This window comes from Macrobrachium rosenbergii, chromosome 15 (genome assembly GCF_040412425.1).
Source record: "Macrobrachium rosenbergii isolate ZJJX-2024 chromosome 15, ASM4041242v1, whole genome shotgun sequence".
In the NCBI taxonomy this organism is placed as follows: domain Eukaryota; kingdom Metazoa; phylum Arthropoda; class Malacostraca; order Decapoda; family Palaemonidae; genus Macrobrachium; species Macrobrachium rosenbergii.
In genome coordinates, this window is record NC_089755.1 from 53,442,086 (window position 1) to 53,469,917 (window position 27,832).

General features: G+C 36.8%; 1 protein-coding gene across 1 annotated transcript; it reads right to left on the reverse strand.

Annotated features, from left to right (window-relative positions):
- Positions 1-19,984, reverse strand: MED14 (mediator complex subunit 14). Its single transcript, XM_067117914.1, has 26 exons — positions 19,703-19,984; positions 18,124-18,295; positions 17,571-17,703; positions 17,084-17,225; positions 16,769-16,926; positions 16,449-16,610; positions 15,362-15,493; positions 14,792-14,989; positions 14,164-14,311; positions 12,993-13,200; positions 11,953-12,112; positions 11,443-11,647; positions 10,989-11,152; positions 9,788-9,946; positions 9,380-9,611; positions 8,885-9,070; positions 8,060-8,247; positions 7,648-7,839; positions 7,253-7,462; positions 6,235-6,493; positions 5,566-5,678; positions 5,181-5,282; positions 4,745-4,903; positions 4,222-4,356; positions 3,830-3,964; positions 1-2,721 (listed from the first exon to the last, which is right to left on the reverse strand). The coding sequence occupies exons 2-26, from the start codon at positions 18,285-18,287 to the stop codon at positions 1,492-1,494; spliced, it is 5,274 nt and encodes a 1,757-aa protein (XP_066974015.1). The 5' UTR covers positions 18,288-18,295; positions 19,703-19,984; the 3' UTR covers positions 1-1,491.
- Positions 19,985-27,832: the final 7,848 nt, after the last annotated feature.

The window sequence follows — 27,832 nt, forward strand, 5'->3', positions numbered from 1 at the left end:
TTGACATAAAAAAGGAAAAAATTCCCAATTATTTTCATACTTTTACCTCTGTAGAGAAAATATGTCTATAAATCTAGAAGATAAACAAATTTACAAATACAGTACACAGCAATACACCACAGTATTATATACAACTATATACAAAAGACAACAGTTCAGTTGTTAAATACGATCCACTCATGATGAAAATCACTTGGAAGAAATAAAGTCTTTCAGACAAAAAATATAAGATAAATCCGTATGTCCTCTTACACAAGACAACCAGACATGATTTTGAATATTATTGTGTTATATAACAATGCCAACATGGTGATTTTGGTAAATATGTTTGGTCTTCAACAAAGGTTGCTATAATATACGACTAAGATAATACTCCTCAGAAAAGCTAACAGAAAGAAATACAGGCGATCAACTATACTGAACTCTAGCGTCGGAATAAAAAAATACTCACCAGAGAAAGCAGGCGGTGATGTCAGTTTAACATTTTATGACAACAACTTGTACTTCAAACGCTATGTTTAAAAGCTCACAAGGCCTACTTTGTTACTGTTCAATCCAGTTATGTAATGATACCCGATTATATACATATATGGAATACACATCATAAGGGGTGCAGGGAGCTTCTTACATACTTCTGACTTCACTTCTAACTTGAAATGTCTATATAAATCAAAACTGAAAGCCAACTAAACATACCTGTTAACACAACTTGTTCCATGAATGCCAATCATTAACATAATTTTCTCTTTAAATAATATTGAAAGACCAAAGCTTAAAAACCTCTTCAATGCTGATTTAGTCAACTCTCTCCTTTAAAAACATCTCACCTAACATTTCAGACTAACATAAAAATTGCTAATATATGCTATAAGAATATCCTTTATATGCTAATGGATTGGATACCTATCACATTTGGAGGAGATTTCTACAGCAGTCAGCACGAATAGTAAACCACTTTACTGTCTGGCCATCTTAAAAATGAAAACCTAAAAGAGGCCATCAGATAAATACCCAAAAAATAATTGATTCTGCAAGAACTATGGGTTTTTACTCCTCTTACACTCATGATTTTCCTTTTCCTATAATGAGTAATTTTCTCATTTTTTTTTCCTCTATGTTGAGAAAATAAGATTCCAATGTTTTCCAAATCACACAAAATCTACCAAAATTACATGCTAGCACATAATTAGCTTGACTCAAAAATTCTTCGTCTTACTAATAAATCTGTGATTTATGTAAAAATAAATATAGATACAACTATCGCTAACAATAAATTATGTACATTAACGCTGAAAATACTAAACAAAACTTATAGCATTTTAAAACATTACAATCCTATATTCCTTTACAAGCACTGCTTTGCTGCCATCCACTTGGAATCTGCTCTGCAAATGTCAGTTTTTTTTTATGTGATGCCAACACTATTCGGAGTTCATGAAGCCTTCAGGTAAACAGGTATGAAACCTTTCTTATAAGCTGAGTCAAGAGATTCTACATATTTCTGTTGAACTGATTTCCCATCATTCCACTTCCAAATCCACCTTGCATTCCTCCAGGTCCTCCTTGCATCCCTCCTGGTCCTCCCTGCATGCCTCCTGGTCCTCCCTGCATTCCCCCAGGTCCACCTTGCATTCCTCCAGGTCCCCCTTGCATACCTCCAGGCCCTGCTTGCATTCCACCTGGTCCAGTCTGCATCCCACCAGGACCTGCCTGCATTCCTCCAGGCCCTGACTGCATTCCACCTGGTCCTGTCTGCATTCCACCTGGGCCTGTCTGCATCCCACCAGGACCTGTCTGCATCCCACCAGGTCCCACTTGTACATTAGGGCCACCCTGCATTCCACCAGGGCCTCCTTGCATAGCCGACAGTCCTTGCATTCCTCCTCCACCTTGCATCGTGGGCATACCCTGCATATTACCTGAGCCCACTCCTACTTGAGTTGGACCTCCTTGCACATTTGTAGGCCCAGGACCTTGCATCCCTCGAGTTCCTCCACCCGGCTGCTGCTGCATAATGCCTCCAGCCATGGAAGTCATTGGCTGCTGCATGTGGCTAGATTGCATGCCAGACATAGTGCACATAGTGCCCTGCATATTCTGCATGGGTCCTTGTGGTCCCATAGAGCCCATGGTCCCCATAGTTTGTGACATATGCCCAACTGTTCCACCAGGCTTAGGACCAGCAAAGTGTGACCCTGGAGCCATGTTGGCCATCATACCTGATGAAGTAAGGGGAGGCACACTTGTCGTAATGGTACCTGTACTCGAAGACATCAACCCTTGAGATATTGTAGAGGTTAATGATGGCTGAACTGTTGCTGTGACACTAGAAGATCCTGGTGTTACTGGAGATGACATGTGAGGAGAGGCTACTAAGTGTGGTGAAGTTAAAGCCTGGGACACTGTTCCTCCACTTGAGGTTGGAGTACCTTGACTACTAGCTGGCGTTACTGGTGATGCAATGACATTACCATCAGGGCCTAGAGTCAAGTTACACACAAGTTCTCTAATGCAAGGGAATAAGCTCAATTCATTCTGCTGAACTACAACACGACCCATGATTTCATTAATGACCTGTAAGGTCACACTTGGGTTATTACTCTGTTCTCGACGCTCAGCCATTTGAGTTTTGTTTGTTACTGTGTCATAAACAACGGGCAGCATCAAACTGGGTGGTTCTGTCTCTGGAGACAGCTGAATATTTGTTCTTATCAACTGAAGCTGAAAAACAGAAAGAAAGACATTTACCAATTACTCTTTAAGTAAAATAAGCTAAACAAATTACAGAGACATGTAAAGTTCTAAGCACAATGCTGTTAATAATTGTTGCTGGACACCTAAATAAATCACACAACAATATTTCTGGATGCTGTAGTTTGGTTTCTTTCATCTAAAAGCTGAGAGGTACAATTCAAATATTATTCAAGAACTATCAAAGAATTATGCACTTGAGACATGTCGCCTTTCTTTCTAACATTAAGGTGTTTTTGCATTCCGTTTTATCTATGTATTCCAAAAATGTCTTGGATAGACCACATACAGTACTTCTAAAACTATAGACCTATTGTTCAGATGCTTTCCTATATTATAATAGTCTCTTATTGGACTTACTTATCCATGTTCTTCCTGCCTGAATCTGGCCATGATTCATAACATTCCATAGCTGTAGCTATTAAGAACTGTCCACAAATACATATATCCACTTTCTCTCATCCCCATTTACTCTTGTAACACATTCCAGGCACTGAAAATCTCTTGTTCCATGTACAACTGGTAATCCTAAGCATACATTATGCAGTGCCAAGTTCATCCCCGCACCTTACCAACAATACACCCATAGCCCCTTTCCTGAAACTTTTTACCTTTGCGTGTTTTTCTAATGCCAAACTTTTTTATAAACTGCTTCTCACTCATCTCCTCCCCATTCCACTCTTCCATTTTTCAATCAACTCCACAACCTCTTCTTCAGTCTGCTCTTAAGGCTGTCATCTGCACATGAAATATCCCAGTGACTATTTCTACAGCCCACTGTAACTGCCTTCAATACTAAGTACCGAGCACTGACTGACAACAAAATTTCTTTCAATTCTTCTGGTTTATGTCTATCCTCATTTTGTATAACGAGTGAAGAAGTTTGCCATCCAACCCCAACCTACTTAAGTTTTATAAACAATCATATTTGCACCAGAGCAAATCACTTAACTGCAAATACACTAAGACAGGTAAAGAAAGATATATAACACAGGAAAAGCAATTCTGCTATAAATCAGAGTTAAACGTCTACAAATAATTAGAGATCGAACAATAATACCCATTTCTTAATACTTACGAAAAACAAGATTTTGCTGCGGGATACAACTACCACATAGAGACCTGGGGGAGCAATCTGAGGTCCAATAGGGGGATTAGTCAAGCACCACTGAATATTCCACTTCATTTGCTGCTGCTGTTGTGGTGTGGGCATCTGCAAAAAAAAAAGAAAAGTCATCTGTCTGCTAAAAGAACATTTCACTATTTCTTTGAAAGGACTTTGACTTTTGTATTCGTTATGAGTATTTTTCACCTCCACGAAAACCTTTTATCATGAATATCTAAAGGATACATGAGGTATATACAAAATTAATTATTCATTCCTTTCGTCACACGCATGTGCAGTACCTAGGTTCTATCTAAAACTTGAGAGGATATTTACAGCACCTTCTTTGATTTTCCATCACTTACCAGTTCCAACTGCATGATGCGTATGCAATCCTTCAAAACTCTGATGGGGAATTTTAGGATGCTGTAAAATGACTGGACAGCAAAAGGCCTAAATGGCGGCACGAGGACTTTGACGCTGAAGAACTTCTCAAGTACCTGAAATTCAATATTGTCAGTAAATGAGCACAATACTCTTCTCAAGGGGAATATTTCTGAGATACTAAAAACATTTGTCACAGTGGTAAATAAATCAAAATTGTTGGTGCATATTCATTCTCCAATTCAAGGCTGCAGGTCAAATTCAGGGCATCACCCGTAAAAGGGAGGATGAAATTTAATAAGGTGATGTCTCTTGGCTAAACCTCTGGATTACACATAGGGGTTAAGAATGTTATGGTCTGCTTAAACTATTTAGTAATACTGTAATAATGAAGATGATAATAATAATATGATTTTCCCTCCAGGTGCAGCAATGAGCATTCTAAAAGTGAATGAAAGCCCCATAAAGGCAAAAACTATATACCACAATAAGTCTTGAGTTTACCTGTAACTCATCACTGGTCCACTGTTCAGTATGTTCTGGCAAAGGCTGTAACTTCAAAACCAGATTGTACGCAGGAGAGCTTTGCACAAGCATCTGACAACTAAGGGTGTCTGTTTTGAACTGGATACTTCCTGGTTCAATATCACCCAATGGTTTAATCTAAAACACAAAAAGATCTCAGTTTACGACATAACTAATAATAAAAAATATATCATAAATATTAAGAATTCTTGCAAACATCTCAAAATCTGCTTAAGCTTAGGATTCTAAAACCTATTTTGCATAGTTTATTTTCAATCTTTTGTCAAGCACTAAAAACCAATAAGAATATGTTGAACTTTGAGATTTCTGCTATGAAAATAATTTATTAATCTTCTATGATTCAAATTTTTTTCACACCAGTTTTACAAACAAATGCAAATTGGAAAATTCTTACCCCTTCACATCGGCACTGCTGCTGGAAATGTCTCTTTAGATATGTCATGCCAAGGAACTGTTCCAATAGACACACCAGACTATTGTCTCCTGCTTCATCAATCTGAAATGCCAAAGTTCTTTATTACAATTCTGCTCTTATCAATACAACTGATAATATATTCAAAAAGTTATATCAGAAACTACTAAAACTGCAGACTATTTAAAGAAAAATACAAAAAAGTCTACCATGAGAAATTAAACATGGCAGAATAACAATCAAATCCAGTAAAACACTCCAAACACATGATGAAACCATATTAATGAAAGTGAAATTTATTTACAGCTATAAATATTTCATTAGTATTACTATCACTGCATCATTTAAATAAAAGAAAAATAACTACCTGAGCAGGAGAACAGAGTGTATAAAATGCATCATGCGTTAGAGTGGTTGGGACAGCTGCTGCATATGGCTTGTTGGGTAAAACTCGAGATGTGTACGATGACGACGTACCAACTGAAAAATTAATGCAAACATTATTGTAAAAACAATTATTTTCCTAGATGAATTCATAAAATACAGCAGCCTCTCCAATTATCATATGCTTTGGGGTTCTGGCCTTCTGACAGGCAGCAAAATATGGTAAGTATCAAAGACCCTACAATATGTACAGCCTACACCTAAACATTCAAGATATCCTACAACCATTGGTAATTCTATATAATGCTTAGTCATGTGCTGCATTTTGCACTTAACTTTCAACTAACGAGACTTATCTGAAAATGTGTCACAATAATGTACCCAGCAAGTACAGAATTCTGGTAAGCTACAGGATATTGCATCAAATTAAAAACTCTCGTTTATATTAAACAGTGTAACTATCCCAATAAGAACTAAAATATATTTCAATGCACCTCACCTTGCAAGGATTCAAAATATATCTTGTGTTGTGGATGAACATACAGACATACTAATATCATATTTCTATGTAGCTAAGTAACTGACTCTTTCTATTATTATTATTATTATCATCATCATTAGCAGACAAATACTTAAAAACTGGATGACTAACCTGGACCTTGCATGAATGCAGATGCCGGGGAATGCATTGGAACTGAGTGAGGGGCAGCTGGAGATGGGGCTAAGAACCCAACAGGTGAAGCCACACTATGCTGGGGGGCAGATGGAGAATTTGCCCCAAGAAAACCGCCACCAGGAGACTGATGAGGTAACATGGCTGGTGATGGGTTCATGCCAGGGAGTGACGGTGGAGACGCAAGGGAGAAACCGCTTGTAGCAGGGCTTGAAACAAAGCCACTGTGTGCGCTTGGCTGAAAAATACATTTCATTAACTTTTCTCATGTACAACAAAATACTCCACATGAAGAATATAAAAAGCAAAAACTAAATTTCATCATCTGCCTTTTAAAGAGCTGCCTAGCTTGCATTCCCATCACTCTTTCCCTTCTGCAAAAGTTTTTATACTTTGAATTTGACACACAAGCTTCACCTCAAAGGGTATCAGAGTTTTGCATATATGAGTTTTCAGAGAAATAAAAACACAAAATACAATGGATGATTACTATTACTCAAAAACTATAACACATCCCTACAGTCAACATGTAATGAGATTACTGGACTTGTTAGGTTCACCAGTTTGCATTGGATCGAATATAAGAAGGAACAATCTCCATCACTTTTGATTAACCTAATTGTAAAAAATTTTCATTTGCTATAATTTAAAAAATAAAACATACACCAGCGGTCTCATTCAAGTACTATTTATTACTGTAATTTGTTGAATGATATGCAAAAAGTAAAAAGAATCCCACAAAAGGAATACAAACATGAAATATTGCATAACTTTTCTAAAAGATGAATAAAAGAGAAAAAGCCAATTATGTAAATTACTGAATACACATGGGAGCTAATACATATGCTATATGCAATTCCCAAATTGTGTCCATCCCAATTTACATCAAATGGTCAGGAATATAACATGGGCACAAGTTGGAAAGCATCTGTACAGTGGATGCTGTACCTCTGACCAATTATAAATGAACATTCATTCAGACAACAAAACACCATACCTGGGTAATGCCACCTGGATGGGGACTTGCCGGAGTATGAGGATTGGAAGAAATTGGTGGGGTCATGGGTCCATGACGAGCTGGTGAGCCAGCCTTTGGAGTAGGCCATGAAGTATCATCCATTGGAATGGGTGTAGGTGGATTGTCATCTTCTGACTGTGAGCGCCTTCTATTAATAGCAGACTCATCGACATACTTGCTCAAGAAGGCCTACAAAAAGTACAAAACAAAACCTCTTACTACCTTTAAGCGAAAAGCCTTTTTCTATGAACAATTTAAAATAAAACACGGACAAAGGCACATATATTATGAATACAGGTTTACTTTATTTCTGTAACTATGAATTTGCAGTACTGAACTAAAACTGAACCATAAACTTTCATAATGATCCTTACCTTTAGGCCTTGCACAGGAATAAATTCTTCTATCACCTTGGAAGTATCAAAGCTGCTGAATGCACCATCTCTGACTGCTACTAAGCCATTAGGTAGCATATCGACATTAAGGCAATATACATTACGATACACAATGCTGACCCTCGTGGGAGACTGAGGGAGAATGGTGAAGTTTTTGATGGGCTGCTGTCGCTGTAGGAACAAGAATGATTTTTTCAGTAACGGAAGAACTACGACGTCATATATCCCCCATAAAAATGTTAAAATGGATAAAATAAGGCTGTATTTCACAATAGGAAATGAAGCATTACTGCAGGAACAATATGAGTAACCAATCTTTTTATTTAACCTGATCATTTTAGGCCAATGCCACAAAACACTGTACATGGAAGAACAAACAGAAAATAACTACCTTATCAATTACTCCAAGGTGAATCGTAGGCGACAGCTTGGAAATTGCTAAAAGAGGATGATACGTGTGATGCAAAGTTATCGCCAAGTCAACAAGGCCCATGTGGCCTCTATGGTTTACCAGGTCTTGAAGATGGTCTTGCATCACTGTATGTGGATTTGTGGCCCACACCCCTTCTCCACTCATTCCTGCAAAATTAGCAAATAAATAAATAGTGCTGGAATATTAAGCAAATGAAGTAAATCTATAAACTAATTAGACTTCTGATAATAATGCAGTCAAAATGTCAAAAAATTAACATAAAGCTGAATAGGGGGAGAGTATGTGATTACTTTATAAAGCACTATACTCATGCATAAAAAGATTAATATAACAGAGGGGTTTAAACACAACTATCCCTCAAGGGCATGCTTTCAGTTGCAGCTCCAACCTAATACATCATCTTGGACATTAAAAGTAGGTCCTTCTTTTCTGATATCCCTTGGTAGACATTAAAATTACACGCACAATACTAGGCAACGTTAATACAGTACGTATAAAAAAGGATGAGTGGCTGTCTAAAACACATTCAAAGGCAATACATGATATTTTCATAAGAGGAAAGATGATTCTGTCAGCCCTGTTAAGAGTAGATTTTCAGCTCCACGATCTGGTTAAATTATCTTTAATTCTCATTAATTCAGATTATGCCTTCATTTATATGTGACTCCTTAGCAATACCTTCACAATCCAAGAAAGGAATAATTACCACTTCCATAAACTCTACAGTCAAGTCCAGCATCATTTTACCTTTCACCAGCAAACAAGAAAGAATTATCGTCTTACCAAAACTTAAAACGAACGATTTCTTTTCTGCACAGTAGCGCAGGACAACAAATGCATCAAAGCTGTCCCCGTACGCGACAGTAATACTTTTGTAGTTGAAGGACTTGACGCGAACCATTTCACTCAGTGTTTTGGGAGCAATGTTGCTACTGCAACTGCTGCTGCTACCAGCAGATTCAACACCAGCTTGAAAAAGATAGAAAATTGTTTTGAATAGGGGGCAATCAAATTTTTAGAATGCATACATAAATTTTCTTGCTTAAAAGTTCAAAATTACCTAATTAACAATTAAACTCATTAGCATAAGACAAAAAGGTGTTGAATAGTAGCCAATCCAGATACATAACCAAGAGGATAAATTTTCAAATATCAGTATATTAGTAAACTATGAGTAATGGTAAACACAACAGATCTGTTAATCTTTCTCAATAAAAACAAAAAATTCATGATTACAGTCTGATACCATTACATTTACTTCTAAGGTGAAAAGATTACCTCTCGAAGCTGAAAGTTCTGCAGCAAAAGTAAGAACAAGCTCATAAAGCGAAGAGATCACAATCCAGTCTGCTAATATGGCATCAACAGTGGCACTCATGTTTTCAGCACTGGTGACTTCGTAAGTGAAGTAAACAGAGCGTCGGGGGCCTTGCTCACGACCGTGGAGACTTGACACGGGGGAATGCGTGAAGAGGTATTCCATTCCAAATACTCTCGAGCCTTTTGCTTGCTGTAACAGTGAAAAATTTCTTGGAATATGTTTACCTTGAGTAGCTACAATGATAATGACAATGTTCAAGGTTTAGTACATAACATACATAGATGCAACGGTGTTAAAAATCTTGGCAAGTGACTTACGAATGCAAGATTGGTATTAACAAAATTTTAACAGCTCAAATAGCTTACCTGTGTCCTAATAGAGGCTGAAAGTAGATGTTTACGCAATGCCACGATGGTGCTCTTAGACAGGTTTTCAGTGGTTGGGAGATCTATTAGTCTTAATAAAACACCCATACCACCCTCTTCAATTTGCTCTCCAGTATTGAATACATTCCGTTCTCGTAACTGTAGGAGACAAAACCGTGATTGTTAAATATCTGAACATGGTCCATTACAATATAATAAAAATCTTTTATAACATACTAAGACTATAATGATAAATACATAGCCATATGTAACAAGACAGGTGCATTTCAGAACAGAAAGCACATAAGTAAAGATATGAACACCCTTTTCTTATCTCTCTATAGCTCAAAATTATATCTACATAAAAAATGAGACATGAAGTAATATAGAATGGATATATATTGTTGAAAAATTCACTGTAAATTATCTAGTGTTAAAGCTACCGGGTTCACTCATAACTAAGTTTTTTTTTCCATTCTGATAGTAACCATTACAGAGTATAAAGGTGAAGATGTAGTGGTGACTGTAAGCATGACAGGGGCATAACACTGGTTTAGGAAGTGTGACAGATGGTTCAAGAGATGAATGTGATTTAGGGGCAGAATTGTTCAGCTCACATTGCATGCATGAAACTTGGTTAAAATGTCTCTAAGACTTTAAAATAAAAAGACACTTAAAATGCATTTTTCAAGATAAAATCTAAAAAACCAAAATCTAAAAAAATTGTTTGCTTTCTTACATCTTGGGAGGCAATTTATTATTTCATTTGTCTCATTTATTCTTTAATACACAAACTAATATAAAGTCAGAGCATGATTTCATATTCCCAAAGAGCCAAGAAGCTACAAAAGGGTCATAAAGACAAATTTACTCTGCTATACATGTTCATATACGATTCAGGATCTCTAAACTTACAATTAATAAAATCTTCACCATGATAACTGAATATTGTATTAGTTTCAAGCATGTGCCTGGATATAATTATGGTAGTTTTGTCAAATTTTACTGATGACACTTTTATACTTTCCAACTTAAAACACAATTTTACTGAATGAAGTATTTTTAGTACCATCCACACATTAAAAATCACAACTGAAATACTAAAACACACATATTCTTATAAATACTAGTCCCACTTTAAAGAATATTCTTAAAATTGGTGCACCTGTCATTAGTGTAAAAATACATTAAAATTCTGTACCTTTCTTGAAAGATGGATGAGTGGTAACTTCATGTCACACATTGCAACACACTGTGCAACATCAGGTAAGAAGTAAGCGGGTACTTTGACACGTTTACTTGCTGGTTCCGCACGCTGCTGTAACTTCCGTTTACCTCCAAGTGCTCTTTCCCCTGGCTCGACCACTGAAAATGAAAAATGCATAATCTATTCATTTTGGTGATTATACGATTCTAAATGCCTTTACATGAAGTGCAGTATGGCAATAGCATTATATTTCATTTACATCCATGATCAGTGGATCTCACAATGACTTTTTTATCGTAAAACTTCACCTTATATCTGGTACTTGTAATTTTTCAGACCTAATCAATAATATCTACTCTTCCAGTGGTAACATTTTCATCCATTTAATTTAAATGTGCAACACTTACATTTGGTTTAGCTTTTAATAAGGTTCATCACCATGACTTACCATCAACTTTGGTGGAAGGACCATGAGTGCATACAAATGAGTCAAGCTTTTCTAAGTCATATGCTCGCATGTATGACTTTGGTAAAGATGTTTCCACAGTATCATCATCAGGATTATCTTCAATACTGGCCTGTTTGACAACCATGAAATACAGTGACTGCTCAACCTCACATGGACTACCCTCTTTCTCGTTGAACTCTAAAATCTGGGGGAAAAATTATGGCATTCAAGTAATTGTATATTATTCAAAATAAATTAGCTATCCAATTCCTCAAAAGAAATGTGGCATTTGTGATACAGTAATTAAAAAAGTTTACTGCAAAATACACTGAAGTACTTTAAAAAATAATTCAAAACACAAACATAAAATCATCCTGAACCACAACCACTACTAACAAAACTCCTCTTGTAATTTTCCCAATCTTCACCATTCCATCTTCAGCAAGAGTCACCACATAAATACTTTTATGTCACCTATAAATTAAAACAAATAACTACTACAATACTTACCAGTACATAACCAGGGTGCTTATGAAATGTGATGTACGCTTTGTGCTTTCCGAGGGTATTTAATGGGTGTGTTGCATAATACATCAAGGGAAGTCTTTCATGAGCTGTCGCTGGAAGATGCTGTAGAGTTTTCTCTGTGCGTCTCATCATCAGCCAGTACCTACAAAAGTACCACAAACATTAACACAGGTACTAAAATTCCAATGCCAAACTTCAGTTCCTAAAGTAAAAATTGATCATGGGTGACCCACTCAGCCTTAGGTCCTTTTCTTTTACCACATTTGTGGATGAAGTTATGAAAGAATGGAGGAAGGTGACTCAGGGTGCTACTGCGTGCAGATAACCTAGTATTAACAGCACAATAACAGAAAGAAGTTGTACAAATGTTTATATGGTGGAAGACTGGAATGGAGAGGACTGAAAACAAATCAAAGCCTAAGGAGTCTGGAAAGGAAGCAAAGAAAAATAACAACAGTCTGGACAGTCATGTGGATGGTGTGGGAAAGACAAGAGGATGAACTCAGTATTCTATATGACATGAAGTAGATAGTTTCACAAGAAATTCTCATGAGGTCACAACAAATTCTCAAGAACAAATGGGGAAAAGAAGGAAGCAGAGCACTATGATGTGGTGGAAGGGTACAGCATGGAAAATGCAGATCATTTCTGTTACCTTGGGAGAGCACTAGACTCTAAAGAAGGTACTATGAGGATATTAAGTGAAACAGCTTTCCTTAAAGGTTGCCAGGTGTCATAGTTAATTTTGAATGCTCCCTTATATAATTTTTATTAGTTGGAAATGTGAGTTATGATACTTGACTCTCTGAACCCTGAACATAAAAGAACTCTTATCTTCCTTGGAACTTTTACTGATGTTAGATGGTTCATATTATATTTATATCAGTGACAATTATGCCAATAAGTAGGATACACATAAACAAACGTCTCCTTCCTGACCAGTAATTTCAACAAGGTTAAACTTTTTAAAAAGCTTAAATCTCCCCTACACAGAAATTAAACAGAATACAATACAACAATACCTTAATTCAGAAATGAGATCATCTACTTTACTTCGGTCCTGGTTCAGCGCTTGTTGCAAATCCGCAATGATAGGACAGTTGTCATACTGGGGGACATGGGGAAGAAGTATTCCAGTGTGAGTATCCACAGTGATCAGTAACTGTTCTGAACGAAGGTTTGGCTGCAACACAGGAACATGGAGAACTGCAGGTGAGCCACTAAGCTGACCTAAAAGAGAAAAAAACAAATACCTGTACTTGACAAGATGCAAAATCATTAAAACAAAAACCTGTACTTGACAAGATGCAAAATCATTTACCATGAAATAATTTGAAAACGTGCAATTTAAATTTTTCAAAATCAGGTCTGTATTAACAGAACTATTAAACTTCCTTTAATGTACTTCGGGCTTTCTTTTTCAAAGACTCAAGTCTCTCCCCTTAAATGTTTTTCCTATACCTTACTGTTTTCCTGTTCAATAACAGCATGCTGCAAATGCTACCTTAAATAAGGGAAAATAAATACCTCGCTTCAACTTATATTATGCAATTTAATATCTGGGAAAAAACTCATTTTAGATATTATCACCTGCTTAAGTTTTCAAGCTGGTTCCTGGGTTTTATAATGGGAAGCTGGAGGTGCTTTCTGTTCTATTCACAACTGAATCAAAGACAGTTTGTCTACTAAATACATATCCTCAGTGTTTCCCTAGTTAGTGTTAGACAACAGTTAAAAAGATCATTGATCTGAAAGCTCAAGGGACGGTGTTTTGTTAAGAAGTGTAAACTGTACAGGAAGAGTATCACTCAGTATGTTATCAGGTCTCATACAAGGTTGTTCAAATAAAAAATTTCTAGATTATCTGATTCTTTCATTTTTCTTACCCTTTGTTGCAAAGAAACAGAATTCTTCCCTAGCATCTTTTACCTCTCTCCTTTTAAAAACGTTAACAATTGCATCTTTTAAGTTCGACCTGCATCTTTTAAGTTCGACCTAACTCTTTATAACCCTTGTGCAACGGCAAGCAAGGGAACCAAACTGCCTGTCTAGGTAGCTCTCACAATAAAGAAAACATCTGTCCACGATAAAAAAGATTTAAACAAATACACAATGTAAATGTACGAAGTACAACTAACAAAATTAATGATGAATTAACATTCCAGCTTATAAATATCAATATACTGTACTTACATTTTTCAGCATCCGCGCCAAGCTTGGAATCTAAGTCTTGCTTAAGGTCAGAGAGCCGTGCTTTGGTCCTCAAATAAATGGTGTGTACCAGAAGGCGTTCAATGGAAAGATGGTCACTTCGTATTGCTCTTTCAGCTATTTCTGATTCCTGAAATAATCTTCACGCTTAGCCCAGGTTTCATGTGAAAAGCATAAATCTAAAGTCGTGTTTGTCCTATTATTTTGCACTCCCCAAAAAAATTTAAAAATAACAATAATACAATATGATATTTTGAGAAAAATGTGTACTCAAGGTTTAACACTAATTTTCTTATTCAACTAAAAATATTTATGCAGTACAAATAACTTCTACATTCTACGGTATATAAAATTACATATCCTAGTTATTGCAAAGAAACAGATGGCTAAATGCCTAAGCTTTGCTAATTTATGATGATAAAATGATGGACAATATTTAATGCCAGAACCTACATCATTCAGTTCTAAAATGATAAACAATTATCAAATTATAAGTTATTTGTATTTTTCCTAGGTATATTAGAAAGGCCAATTACTTAAAAAAGTGAGACAACAACATTAGTAGCAGTTAGAATGTACTTCACCACTGGTAGTCTACTGCAGTACTGACCTTTGAACTTAAAGAAGGGGTGTGAAGCACCATGAGAGGTTTTGATGGTTCTGTAGGATCAACCTGAACAGTAAGACGATAGCCAAGCTGGGCTGACGGATCACGCTGTGCTAATTCCCGCCAATAAGTCAGAGTTAGAGATTTGCCTTGCAGATACTCCTCAATGCGGATGTGATAGTCTAATCTGTCTTCGAGAAGCTGCCGAGACAAATGAGGTGATTCAGAAGTTGTTTACAATTAAAGTAACCATAACTACAAATATTAATTTATCTAAATATTGCAGAAAAAACACAATTTGGTATCCACAGTCTGGAACGATGCACAGAAAACAAAAATCTCTGTTAATTCAGGCAAAACAAACAAACACTGGAAAATCTTACATAAAAATATCCAGTCTCATGAAGACAATAACCTACTAGGGTTCAATATAAGTAACAAAGCCTAGACTGTAAACAAAGACTTATCTAAACTGCTGTACCCAATATACTATAGCCTGTATGTTAAGCAACTCACCTATAATTAATAATTACTGTAATTGCAACACTGTACAAGAAAGACACATCCAGTTACCTTCTTGGTCTGTACACAAAGGACCTCGAGTTGAAGAGCCTGACAAAATGCATGCAACACCATATACGTTTCATGAAGAGGATTTGGATTATCCTGTATTCTGGACTGGACTAGTTGATGAATGAATGCAATCTGAAACAAAAGCATAAATATTAGTTTTTTTGCATTACTTTCATCAAACCTAAACACACCTTCATCTGAAAACTGCATTATTGATTTATTAGATTTAGATGGCTACAACTTTACAAAATAATCTAACATTTTACCATTACCATTATACATTTAATATTCTTGTTGCTATTCTATTATCACTTTTATGTAACCTAATTCTCTCATACAAAACTGCAAAAAACAAAATTTCCATTATTTTTCTGGAGATCTGTGAATAGGTAACAGTTTTTAAATACAATCCCTGACACATAACATATTACATCATAAAATTTGTCCTTGTACGATTTCTAATTGGGGGTTTCTTGAATCAGCAGTTTTTTCAAAATACATGGGATATTTCTAAATGTAAAAATCATTTCCTGTTTACATCTCGAACAGAATTTTTCCTTGCTGTAATGTAATTTATTGTAATGTTATTTACCAGCTCATCTTGGATATAATGATCCATTACAACAAATTAAATATGGGCAAACCATATTTCAGTTTGCTGTAATCAAGAACTTTATTAAAAGTCAGTTTAACAAGACCACTAAGTCCCATCTCCTCACTTTCATTACCTCATTCAAAGAGCTTGTTCTTAAATGAGGTGAAAATTGGAGCGTGATAAGTTGAAGAAGCTGGACAGCTAAGTAGGAAGGGACCTTTGACCAAAAGGATGCTGCTAAAAACTATTAGTACCAGTACCATCTACAATATGCCACACAAGACACACTGTAAGTACTACCCAACCACTTGAGTATTCCTGAATGGTTTGAATTGCAGTGAATACCTAATACTCTAAATAAGTTTTACCTAGTTTCAATGGCATTTATAGCCATTCCTTCATATTTCTCACAAAACTAAACAACTTTAAATTCTACATGAAATATTATATAAACTTTAATAACAGTACAAAAAAACAAAACTTGTAACAAACCTGCATTTGATGAACAAGTGGTTTCCCATCCCCAGTTTCCTTATCTTCCACAAGAATTTCTATTTCCAAGAGCCTCCAAGGTTCTGAGGTTCCATCTCCCATTAGGGTCAAGCTCACCTCAAATTCGTGATCAACTGTGAACCTGACACGACCATTCTCAATCTGGTATTGAGTAGAGAAAAAGGCAGCATTAAAATATGAAAAAGCCATAATTTACAGTGTTCACTTATTTAAACAAAATTACAAGCTGACTCCTCATTAGACTGGTGGTTTGGTAAAACTATCTCTTTACACTGTCTCACTAGAAGAAATATATTCACCCTTAACGTTCTCATTTGCGGTGGAAGTTCGAAAGTCACTAAGCGATGGCGAACTATTTGCTCCAATCTGGTAAGTGTGTGTTTGCGTTCAATGGCTGTAATGGGGTCCGGAGGCAAAATACGCTGCCTTATAGTCAGGGGAAGTCTGTCGTATGTTCCTGGAAATGAAATCAAAAGAAAAACCATATAATAACATCTATGTGCCTACTAGTTTATATTACAGGGAAACTAATATGGAAAATACATTTGTATATTTCAATCCCATTACTCATAAAGAGGCTGACATAATGCAATAACACAGAAACCATCTCTCACCTGTTGTAAGAACTTCCACGGCAGCAGGGATGTGGAAATGAGGCAAGCGTGCTCGTACAAGATCGCCTTTAGTTATGTGATACAATTTATCAGCTGTGTCGGTGAAAAGGTTATTTTGCTTCTCCAACAATGCCATTATGTGCTGGAAAGTGAGTACATTAAATGAATCATTCACACAAAAGAAGCACTCCACATAATTCACTCCAGTACCACCTAGCTGAAAACGGACACTAAACAAAACCAAAAAATGTAAGGTAACCAACACAGACTGAAAATTATATGAAAATACATTTATTTATTTTCTATGTGAAAATATATTATTCCATGTACAGTGTATAATACAAATCAACCTGAAAGAGATTCTACCCAATATACTTCACTGGTTACCAAAGAAAACAGAAATTCAACATCAAAGTTTTCCAACACGGGAAATTCAGTTCCCTTAATATAAGTTACTTCAATAAAAATATGATAAAGCAATACTCACATTGCACTTGTCCACTTTGGAAGCACTTGCTGCCCATTTCACAAGCGCTAAAAGGCGAACATAAAGCTGTCTAGTTCTCTGGGCATACTGGACAATATCAACTTTCTTCTCCACGTCACTCTTTCTTGGTAAGCTGAAATGAAAACAATATCTTATTCTCAAGTAAAATAATGCAGCTTTTTATGACAGCTGCATACAAATTCAGAGTAATACGCATAATGTACACATACTAGAAATCTATTTTTTAAATGTTATTTTAGTTAATTAAAATCAGAAACATCACATACAAGAATATGTACTATAGTATACACACAATATTATTGTCACATCTTAAGTTAAAATCAAAGATCTCAGTAATTTAAATATTTAAATACCCAGTGTCCGTAAAGTAAATTTTCTATAAAAGTAAATTTTCTAGGTGTCCTAAAAGGTGTTACAAAACTGTAATGATTTTAAACAAAATTATTTTAAATTAATTATAAATCTCATATTAAAAACAAAGTGAAAACAAAGAATTAGCTATGATAAATTTAAAAAGTATTACAGTACTCACATTTCAGCTAAGTTCAATAGATCAGAGTAAGTCCTCTGATTAATGTACTGTATCAATACACCTAATGATATCGTCCCCATTTGTCCGCCCATTGTTCCAACAGCTTCCATTGGGCCCCCTCCACTCCCACTCTCCAATGGGGTCGGCGTTGGCGTTGGTACCATTGTGAAAGCTACAAAACAGAAAGAAAACATTACCATACTAAACTTACGTGATGTAAATCAACACAAAAAACATCCCTTTAACTGTGTAAACAAGAAAAACACAAATTATTTCAATGCTTTGCTACAGAACGTTTGGCACTGATATCAAGCATTCTGAAAAATACCGTACTACTAAGAACTTATCAGGACACACGCATGCTAACCAGCGAACAAAGGCTAAAGTATTTTCTAGCTCAGCTTTACACAAGCTCTAACTGTACAGGTGAGAGACGCCTGGAATGGTTGTAAGATCAAGCATGAATGGACTGGGCGACTCTGGTGCTATGCAAAAAAGCCTGGTGTTGTTCAATATGCAAAAAATCTCCATTTCTGAGGAATAAAAACAAGAGGGATGGACCCGGTGACCTAGGTTAGGTTAGGTTAAGTGTGGTTAGCTCGCCATAACCCCATTATTTATTATAATTTACAGTTTCCCTAAGTCACATTGGGTGGAGGGTCTTGGGGAGGGCTTTGCCACCACTGAGCCAGGTATGGGCCTGGCAACATAGGTTAGAACAGGTTGAATATATCCTTGTATTTAACTTGGTATTTTTTTCCCCAAAACCCAAAAACCACACTTAGTAAAACTAGACTACTACTGTGCCCCTCTGGTTCAGTAACTACACATTTATGTTCAAATTAGGAAAGGAATATAAAATTCAGGCCTAGGCCAAGTGCTGGGACTATGAGGCCAATCAGCGCTAAAGGAAAATTGGGAGTAAAAAACTTCAAAAGGTGTAATGGGAAGAAAACCTCGCAGTTGCACTATGAAACAACCGTTAAGAAGGGATGGAAAGTAATATGGAAAAAAGATATAAGAACAGAGAAAGAGTAAAAGGAATGAAAGGGGCTGCTGCTAGGGACCGAAGGGACGCTGCAAAGAACCTCAAGTAATGCCTACAGTGCACAGCATGAGGTGCACTGACGGACGTGTAAATTAGGCGCCACATTTAGTACCAGCACCTTGAGGATGAATGTAAAAACGTAAAAAAGGGCAGTAAATATAATAAATATACAGAAAAGACTTAAAATATGAATTCGGGGGCTGTGGCTAGGGGCAGGTAGGCTAGGGTATGCCCTATACCGAGATTACATGGACTAACCAACCTAACCCATCTAAAGGCATTCTATCAGGCTAAAAAGTAATTTTTTTGGGCTTAGGGGATAATTTATACCTCCCCTACGGCAGGCTACTGCCGGCAGGTTTACGTAGCCTGCAGAAGGGTGCAGGCAGCAGCAAGTGGTGGTGCCTCCACTACGTATGACACCGTACGGAGGACATTAACACCAAAAACGTTTGCAAAATAATAATTTTTTACGCAATAATTTAATGCAGATAGATTTTTAATAAGTAAATAATTGTTACTGTTACTTACTTGCTTCGAAAGACTTAAAATCCGCGACAAAACTGTCCTGGGCTTCGCCGAGTCCAGGACCTCGAAGGCTTTTCCCTGTAATCAGGCCCGAATTAAGCCATATTACAGCACCCCCTCCGTATTGTAACCTACGTCTTGGCAGCCTCCATCGAAATGCGAGTCGTTTTTAATACGGTGACTGTAATTCCCGCACACGGTCGACGTTTTGGGACGTTCAGATTGCACTGGCCGCAGACCTGCCACTGCCAGCGTCAGGTTCCGTAAGCTTCCCTGGCATGACACATATGTTTTCGTGGACTAAACGGCGAATGTCCGTCTGCGCTACGGAACATTCGTGACGTTCTGAAGCATTATTGCATTTTGTTTTATCATTTGTATGGAAGGTTCATCACACCCTGATGCATTATTGCACTGTTTTGTAACTTCTACGGAACGTTCATCACGACCTGAAGCATCACCGCGCTATTTATAACTTGTGCGGTACGTTCATCATAACCTGGCATTACTGCACTGTTTAATAACTTCTACGGAACATTCATCACAACCTGAAGCATCACTGCATCGGTATACCTTCTACGGAACAGTCATCACGGCCTGAAGCATTGTTGCATTGTTTTATAACTTCTACAGGACATTCATCACGGCCTGAAGCATTGTTGCGTTGTTTTATAACTTCTACAGGACATTCATCACAGCCTGAAGCATTAATGCACTGTTTTATAACTTCCACGAAACATTCATGACAACCTGAAGCATTACTGCACTGTTTTATAACTTCTACGGAATGTGCATGACAACCTGAAGCATTACTGCATTGTTATACATTCTACGGAACATTCATCACAATCTGAAGCATCACTGAAATGTTATAACTTCTGTTGCTGTGATTATCTTTTTTTTATGAAGCCATTACCCTTTAACTGATTGCTTCAATCATCATTTTATTGCTGGACCCAGTTCAGGGGGAAACTTCATAAGTGGCTTTATGCAGCATAATAAATTCTCCTTCGCTTTGATTTGTCTCGCCTTCTTTGGCTTTGAAACATGAACATTTATTTATATAGAGTATATTCACTTTTTATTAATTTTATAGTGTTTAGCGTTTTATGAGATGAAACTAAACTATCGAATACAATTGTTCTGATTTTCACATCTTACTTTTCGGTGTCTGAAGTAACACACGCACACGCACACACATACACATACACATACATACGTGGAGGTTTGCTACTTAATTCATTGCCCTTTTGTCTCGTTTCATGAGAAAGTGGCTTAACAAGTTCCAGATTTTTTTCTTCAGTAAACTGTTCCGACAACACATCTGTTGAAAGAAGCACATGTTAGTTACCTGTCACTGCGCAGTACTACTCATTTTATAGCCCTAGTCTCACGCCAAAACATGCTATTTTAACCTTGTCATCATGTTGTTTTTATTATACCGGTAAGAAGACTTTCTCCTGTTTATTCAGTTCATTAAGGCTGAAATTAAGGGATCTGAAGAATAATCTCTGTGGCAGTAAATGAGTAATAGGAATGAAAAGTATAAACACACACACAAACACACCTGCACATACAATAGCACATGTTTTTCATTGCAAAATGTAAATGGAGAGATACTTTCTAAAGAGAATGTATTCCGTGCTTGATTGGCTGAGTATTCTGACCATTTATTGAACGCAGAATATACCAGAGACCTTGTGGACGAGAGGAATGTAAACAAAAATCCGTTAAACGGACAGACATCAGGAGTTGCTGGGATGACAAGCAGTGGCGAAAGTGACTGAGCAGAGGACCTTTCGATATCAGGTCGTCACACGTGTGGTTTTATCTGCCGATACACTTCAGTGAGTGGGTTCATTGACTTGCAAAGAACACCCGTGCATCTAGAAAGTTAATCTAAAGACTATAGTGGAAGAGAAATGATATAAACAAGGTAATACGGTACTTGAAAGGCTGATCAGCCACAGTCGATACTGGGACAAACAATATTTTTTTTTTTGCTAAACCGGAATCTTCATACGAGCATATAGCAGTTAGATAGTCTATCTGGGCCGTGGGTTGCCCAAGCCTAGAGCAAGAGCCCGTGTCAGCACAAGGCTGGCTTAAGCCAAAAGTGACTGTAGGCCTATGCAATCTCCATCGTCCTTGGCATTCTCTACGTAGCCTATAAAATTATGTCCACCAGTATTTTGGGTTGAGTACCCTTATTTGATTGGTTAACATTTATCAGAATGCATTGCGTGTTTAGCCAACAAAGTGCTAAGCATCGAAAATTTCGAATTTTTATTTACTATCTAACGACTACCGTCGTTATTAGCGAGGCTCTCTTTTCAAAAGCTTTGAGGAATCAACGGTAAGACCCACATATAAACAATGCTCTAGTTACGTCACGAATTAAAGTAACCATTCAGGAGTGGACTACCATAACAGAAAGTTGTTTATTAATGATGACTAATTCAAGAATACAGATTATGGTGAGAGCAGTTTGTGAGTGTTTCTTTGGCACGTGCCTTACGAATGTGGAATACGGTTTTGCGTTGATTTTCGTAATCATTCGCAGTAATATCAGAGATATGGCCACGTATGATGATGGATTAGAATTATATAAGTCCTTTAATGATCGTGAGATAGTAGCGATGAGGAAAGTGACGATAATGATGGAGAACACGACAATGAAAGTGAAGCTATTTCGCACATGCTGGTGGGCAGTTTCTCAGAGCGTGTTCCCTTGTGACAATGTAATTGTGTGGACAAAGTTGGCCATCCATGAAGGATGCTGTCATAAGTTGGATCACTATTTTATGGTGAAGATCCTCTCTGAAAGGAACCTCGACACCGTGTAAACTTCAGCACAGAAGAAATGTAAATATTGTATATACATTATATATAGGTGAGTACTCACTTCCTTGGCAGTAGTTTGTTTACGGTTTGTAAAATGCATATGGAAACTACATTGCAGGGTTATTATAACGGTAGAATGTTCATGGAATTAAACCATTCTCATATGTGCCGTGTAAACCTAATGTATGGTTTTATATCTGGTCAAGTGTTTAACAACTAGGCCTATGTCAAATCGTGAAGCATATTCAGCCAAGCAGTTCGAAAGTAATAAGTTATTTAAATTTTTCTTAACATTTAAAATTTTTTTAGACCCTTTTAAACGTTGTAATTTAATATTCAATGAAATTATTATGGCAATGAAAATGGAAGTTCCAATGATAATTGGACTTTTAAAGCGAAAAAAATCATCGTTTTGTAGCAAGATTTAAAGTAGCATATAACTGGTTGTCGTTGCTTATTTTTGTATATTTGCGTCGCTCCCTTCTTTTAGATTAAAGTCGGGTATATGCCAGCATGGCCCTTGCCCGGCCTGGCATGTAGAGATAAGTATGGTAGGGCATGAAAGGAGTAGGTGGTCTGGTATGAACCAGCCAACTGAGACGTATGGTAATTACTTTGAAAGTTTTTGACCTTACGCATATTACACTACTTCATTATTAGTATGTATAAACACCGAGGTTTTATATTGTGAAAAAAATTAGCATTTTAAAAAATGAGTATTTGACTGGAATACTGTACAGGAAATAAGTGCACGGTTATAAAAAACTCGGTCGAATTGTGTACATTTTAGTTGCTGCCATAATGAATATTTTAACCCTGTTACATTTTTTTTTAGTTTACGGTTATATAGTACTAGTAAATAAAGAAAACAAATTTACAAACACCAGTTGTTCATAGTTACATAAATGTTATGAGATGTATCGAAAAAGTGATTGTTGCGCAAATATTATGAGATGCATCGCAAAAGTGATTGTTGCGCTGAGTTTGGATGATAAAGTTGCAAGACAAGTTGAGTGTCACCTTTTACGCGCTGGTTAGGACATTATTACTTATCCACTTTTCAGAATAATTTAGGCTTAGCTAGAATACACTTGATGAGCATTATTTGTCTTTGTATATCATCTGTGCATAAGTTACGAAAATTACGTAAAGCACCAGCTACCTTCTCTGTTCTACGGTGTTTTTTATAACGAGGTTGAAGGTGGTTTTACAGGGGTTCTGGAGGCTTGTCTGACCAACGGAAATTTTCAGCTTACGTATATAGAGCATAACTATATATATATAATGAATCTCATCCGTTCCCAGTGCCATGTCAGCAGTGAATGAAACCTCTGTTTATATTAAGGATCGTCATGTGATCGGATCAGACCATTGGATTAGTGTGTTGGTGACTTCGATCATAGTCCTGTACTAGATCGAAGTCGAAGCCAGTGACGTGTATGGGAGGTTTTGCACAATTGGCTCTAAAAATTTTGACGGGAACCAACTCTATGGCTGTGCATTGATCTCAATGCTACTTGATACAGGGTGATTATGCTTGAGTAATTTAATTTCGAAAGTTCAACTAGGGGTATTCGTTTTACTTGAGAGAGAGAGAGAGAGAGAGAGAGAGAGAGAGAGAGAGAGAGAGAGAGAGAGAGAGAGAGAGAGAGAGAAATCGGCACCTGTTTAAGTCACATTGGCCTTGCTTCTTGCCTGGTCGTTATTTTCACATTATGGATCTGTACAATACGAAATTGTATTTGGTCTTAATCACAATTAAGGCACTGAATAAATATCTTGTCAACTTGTAGATGGTATACCTATGAAATAAAGGTTTAAAAACCTAATTGGTACTAGACTAACTGTTTCTTTCTCGTCAACGCCATGAACATAGGAGACTCCAGAATGGTTCTGAAAATGGTAATTAAGGTTGTGAATGGTATGTTGTATATTTCAGTATGACAACATTTTTCGGATTAAATGTAGAATTGGTTCCCCGTATTTTCCATATGGCTTAACAGCCTATAAATATGCAAAAGCCAATAGTAGCCAGTGAACGTTAAAAATTTTAATTACTAATATTTCCCAGCAAAGTTTAATGGGAAAATCACCCCAATCTCTCTCTCTCTCTCTCTCTCTCTGTGTGTACCGATGTTATGTAACAAAAATGATAGCGTCGAATGGGTTAGGTCTTTATATAAATCGAAAACTTTGTGTGTTACAGTATATTGGGATACTATGGTAATCGATTACCCATAGTTTTAAGTAACATACCGTACAAGAAAGTCAAATGTAAAGCTGATTGTTACTTTACCTGTGTAACTAAAAGAAAGGACTTGTTTTTTTCTTCTTTGACAGGAATCAGGGTTACTGAAGAAGCACACAAGGATAGAAATCACTGTGACCCTCTGCCCAGACGCCGTGTAGTGGCAGAGAAGTATCTTCTAAAAGGCAGGTGGGGTGAATTCATTTTAAGCCAAATCCTGAGGGGGAAAGACCAGGGGAGGAGAGATCACTGCACAAAAAGGTAAGTTCTGTGTACTTCTGTGTATACCGGTAGTACCCGTTTATTGTATTTTAGTCCCAGTATATTGTATGGTAGTACCTGTGCATTGTATTTTAGTACCCGTTTTCAAGTACAGGAATTTCCTTCCTCTCTGTTGGTGTAGGAATTTATCGCTTTTCTCAGCAAGGCATATTTGTCGAAGTCTCCTGAGTGTGTTACATGTAGTTTTGATCTTTTTCACGTTTGCTCTGAGAACACAGGAGAAGCACACATCTTGCCCCCGTAGACTTATGCTGGTTCTCTGCAGATTCAATGGAGAGTTTATTTACTTTTAACTTCGTTGTAATCTCAGTGCTGAGAACTGCCTTTGAAAAGTTGTCTCTTGGGTCGTTTTGAGTCTTCTGCGGTGAAATACTTTAGGGCTCTGTAGGCCATTTCTCGGTCGCAAGCAGAACGTGCCTTGCAGAGCGAGTCTATAGAAATGACCTTGCTTCAAGCAGACACTTGCTCGTTGAGTAGTCCTTACCGAGAAGAGCCCTCTTCTCTCGACTTTCAAATCTCGAGGTGGGCCAAGCGGGGTCTTAACTTAAGCGATGTAAAGTAAAATATCCCTGAGAATGTTGTGCAATTTGAACCTCAAAAGTTCAAGCGAAGATGCAGTGCATCACTACCTCAAAGCAGTTCCCTTTGTATTTTATAATTTACTTAGATTTTTATGTATTCATTGACTCATTTGTTCATTTATTTTCTTTTCTCATAACTGATCTCTTCTTTCTGTATTTCCTGTTACGAATGAACACCATGTTCTTTGGAAGCCTGAATTTCAAGTTAATGACCCCCCTTGGGCGTCTTCCATATGAATAGGGTTAGTCTTCTGAATAATAATAATAATAATAATAATAATAATAATAATAATAATACCTTAAGCGACTCACCCTTCTGAAACGACCTGTGTAAGTAAATAAGAAGCTTTGCTCACTCGTCAAAACGATAGTACGTTTCTCTTCGTAGGGGGTTAGTGCCGTCAGTGCACCTAATGGAGTAGACTGTAGACATTACTAAAGGTCTTTGCAGCGTCCCTTCGGCCCCTAGCTGCAACTCCTTTCATTCCTTTTACTGTACCTCCATTCATATTATCTTTCTTCCATCTTGCTAGGCCTATCCACCCTCTCCTAACAATTGTTTCATAGTGCAACTGCGAGGTTTTCCTCCTGTTACACGTTTCAGACCTACCTGCTCTCAGTTTCATTTCCAGCGCTGAATGACCTCATAGGTCCCAGTGCTTGGCCTGTGGCCTAAGCTCTACTGTATATTCCATTCCATTCCAATATTACGTTTCTGCCCTTATCGTTTTTACATTTTCGTTATAATCGAAATTTATGATGATAATTATCCGAAAACAAACTTTATTTAGTAGATAATGGGCTTAGTCATGAATTTGGGCTTGAGAAGTGTTTGTGGGCGGGGAGGGTGGGGTTGACTAGTCAGAACTGACCTGTTCATGAAATTTAATGCTAGGGCCTGGAGAAGAGCTGGACATAGAAATAATTTAGGTAATATAATTGATATATATATATATATATATATATATATATATATATATATATATATATATATATATATATATATAAAGTAATAAAGAACGTATAATAAAATGGGACAATTTCATAATGTATTTTTAAGGTTTCGAAACTTCCTGTATTATGCATCAGGAATTATCCAATATTATATTGGTAAACACATATATGTTTTTTATATATATATATTATTTATTATAGAAAGGGCTGTTAGAGTAATACTAATAAAAAATTAAAAATTTGTATATCAAATACCCTAGTCATTACAATTTACAATTATTGCAGCTGGTTCCCGGGGGCCAGCCACGTTCATGCATATTCTGCATATTTAATATCAAACAGGAAATTACAGACCTGCTGAATATTAGAATATTTTCTGTGAATCAACTCGTGTGTCATATTCCGCCAAAGTTTAAAAGCATAGACATTTTTCAGTGCAATACTAAGCCGCACTAGCGTTCATTGTTACCTTGCTGGCCTGACCACGAGAAAGTATAGGCGGTCAGGTCGCCAACGTGACCTCGTTATGACATTCTGGAAGCGGGTTCGAATCGCGCTACTTACGTCAGAATTACTTCATAGTCTTGCATTTGGATCTCAAGGGGCTTTAAAGTTCCTCGTTGGACGGGTCGGCATAGTTCTCGGCTATCACTCTGCTGGGCCCGCGTTCAAGTCTCGGGCCGGCCAGTGAAGAATTAGAGGAATTTATTTCTGGTGATAGAAATTCATTTCTCGTCATAATGTGGTTCGGATTCCACAATAAGCTGCAGGTCCCGTTTCTAGGTAACCAATTGGTTCTTAGCCACGTAAAATAAGTCTAATCCTTCGGGCCAGCCCTAGGATAGATGTTAATCAGCTCAGTGGTCTGGTTAAACTAAGGTGTACTTTTTTTCTTTTTTTTCAAGTGGTTTTAGTGGTAAGCATATCCAAAAAGTGAAACACACGTGTATATATATATATATATATATATATATATATATATATATATATATATATATATATATATCGTCTATTAAGAGGTATTTGTGGCCCAATAATGCATGTGTAAATGGTACAAAACTATGGTGGTTTTATATATATATATATATATATATATATATATATATATATATATATGTGTGTGTGTGTGTGTGTGTGTGTGTGTGTGTGTGTGTGTAATCACAAGAATAAACCTGCAGAATCTTCACTCTCAAGGATTGCTGTGGACGAAAGAAACAAAGAACA

Coding starts and splice junctions, on each gene's coding strand:
- MED14 (XM_067117914.1), bottom strand. CDS start 18,287: ATGGTACCAACGCCAACGCCGACCCCATTGGAGAGTGGGAGTGGAGGG. Junction 16,611..16,768: donor CGCAAATGAGAACGTTAAGG/GTGAATATATTT, acceptor ACTCAATACCAG/ATTGAGAATGGTCGTGTCAG. Junction 14,990..15,361: donor TTTGTGTACAGACCAAGAAG/GTAACTGGATGT, acceptor TTGTCTCGGCAG/CTTCTCGAAGACAGATTAGA.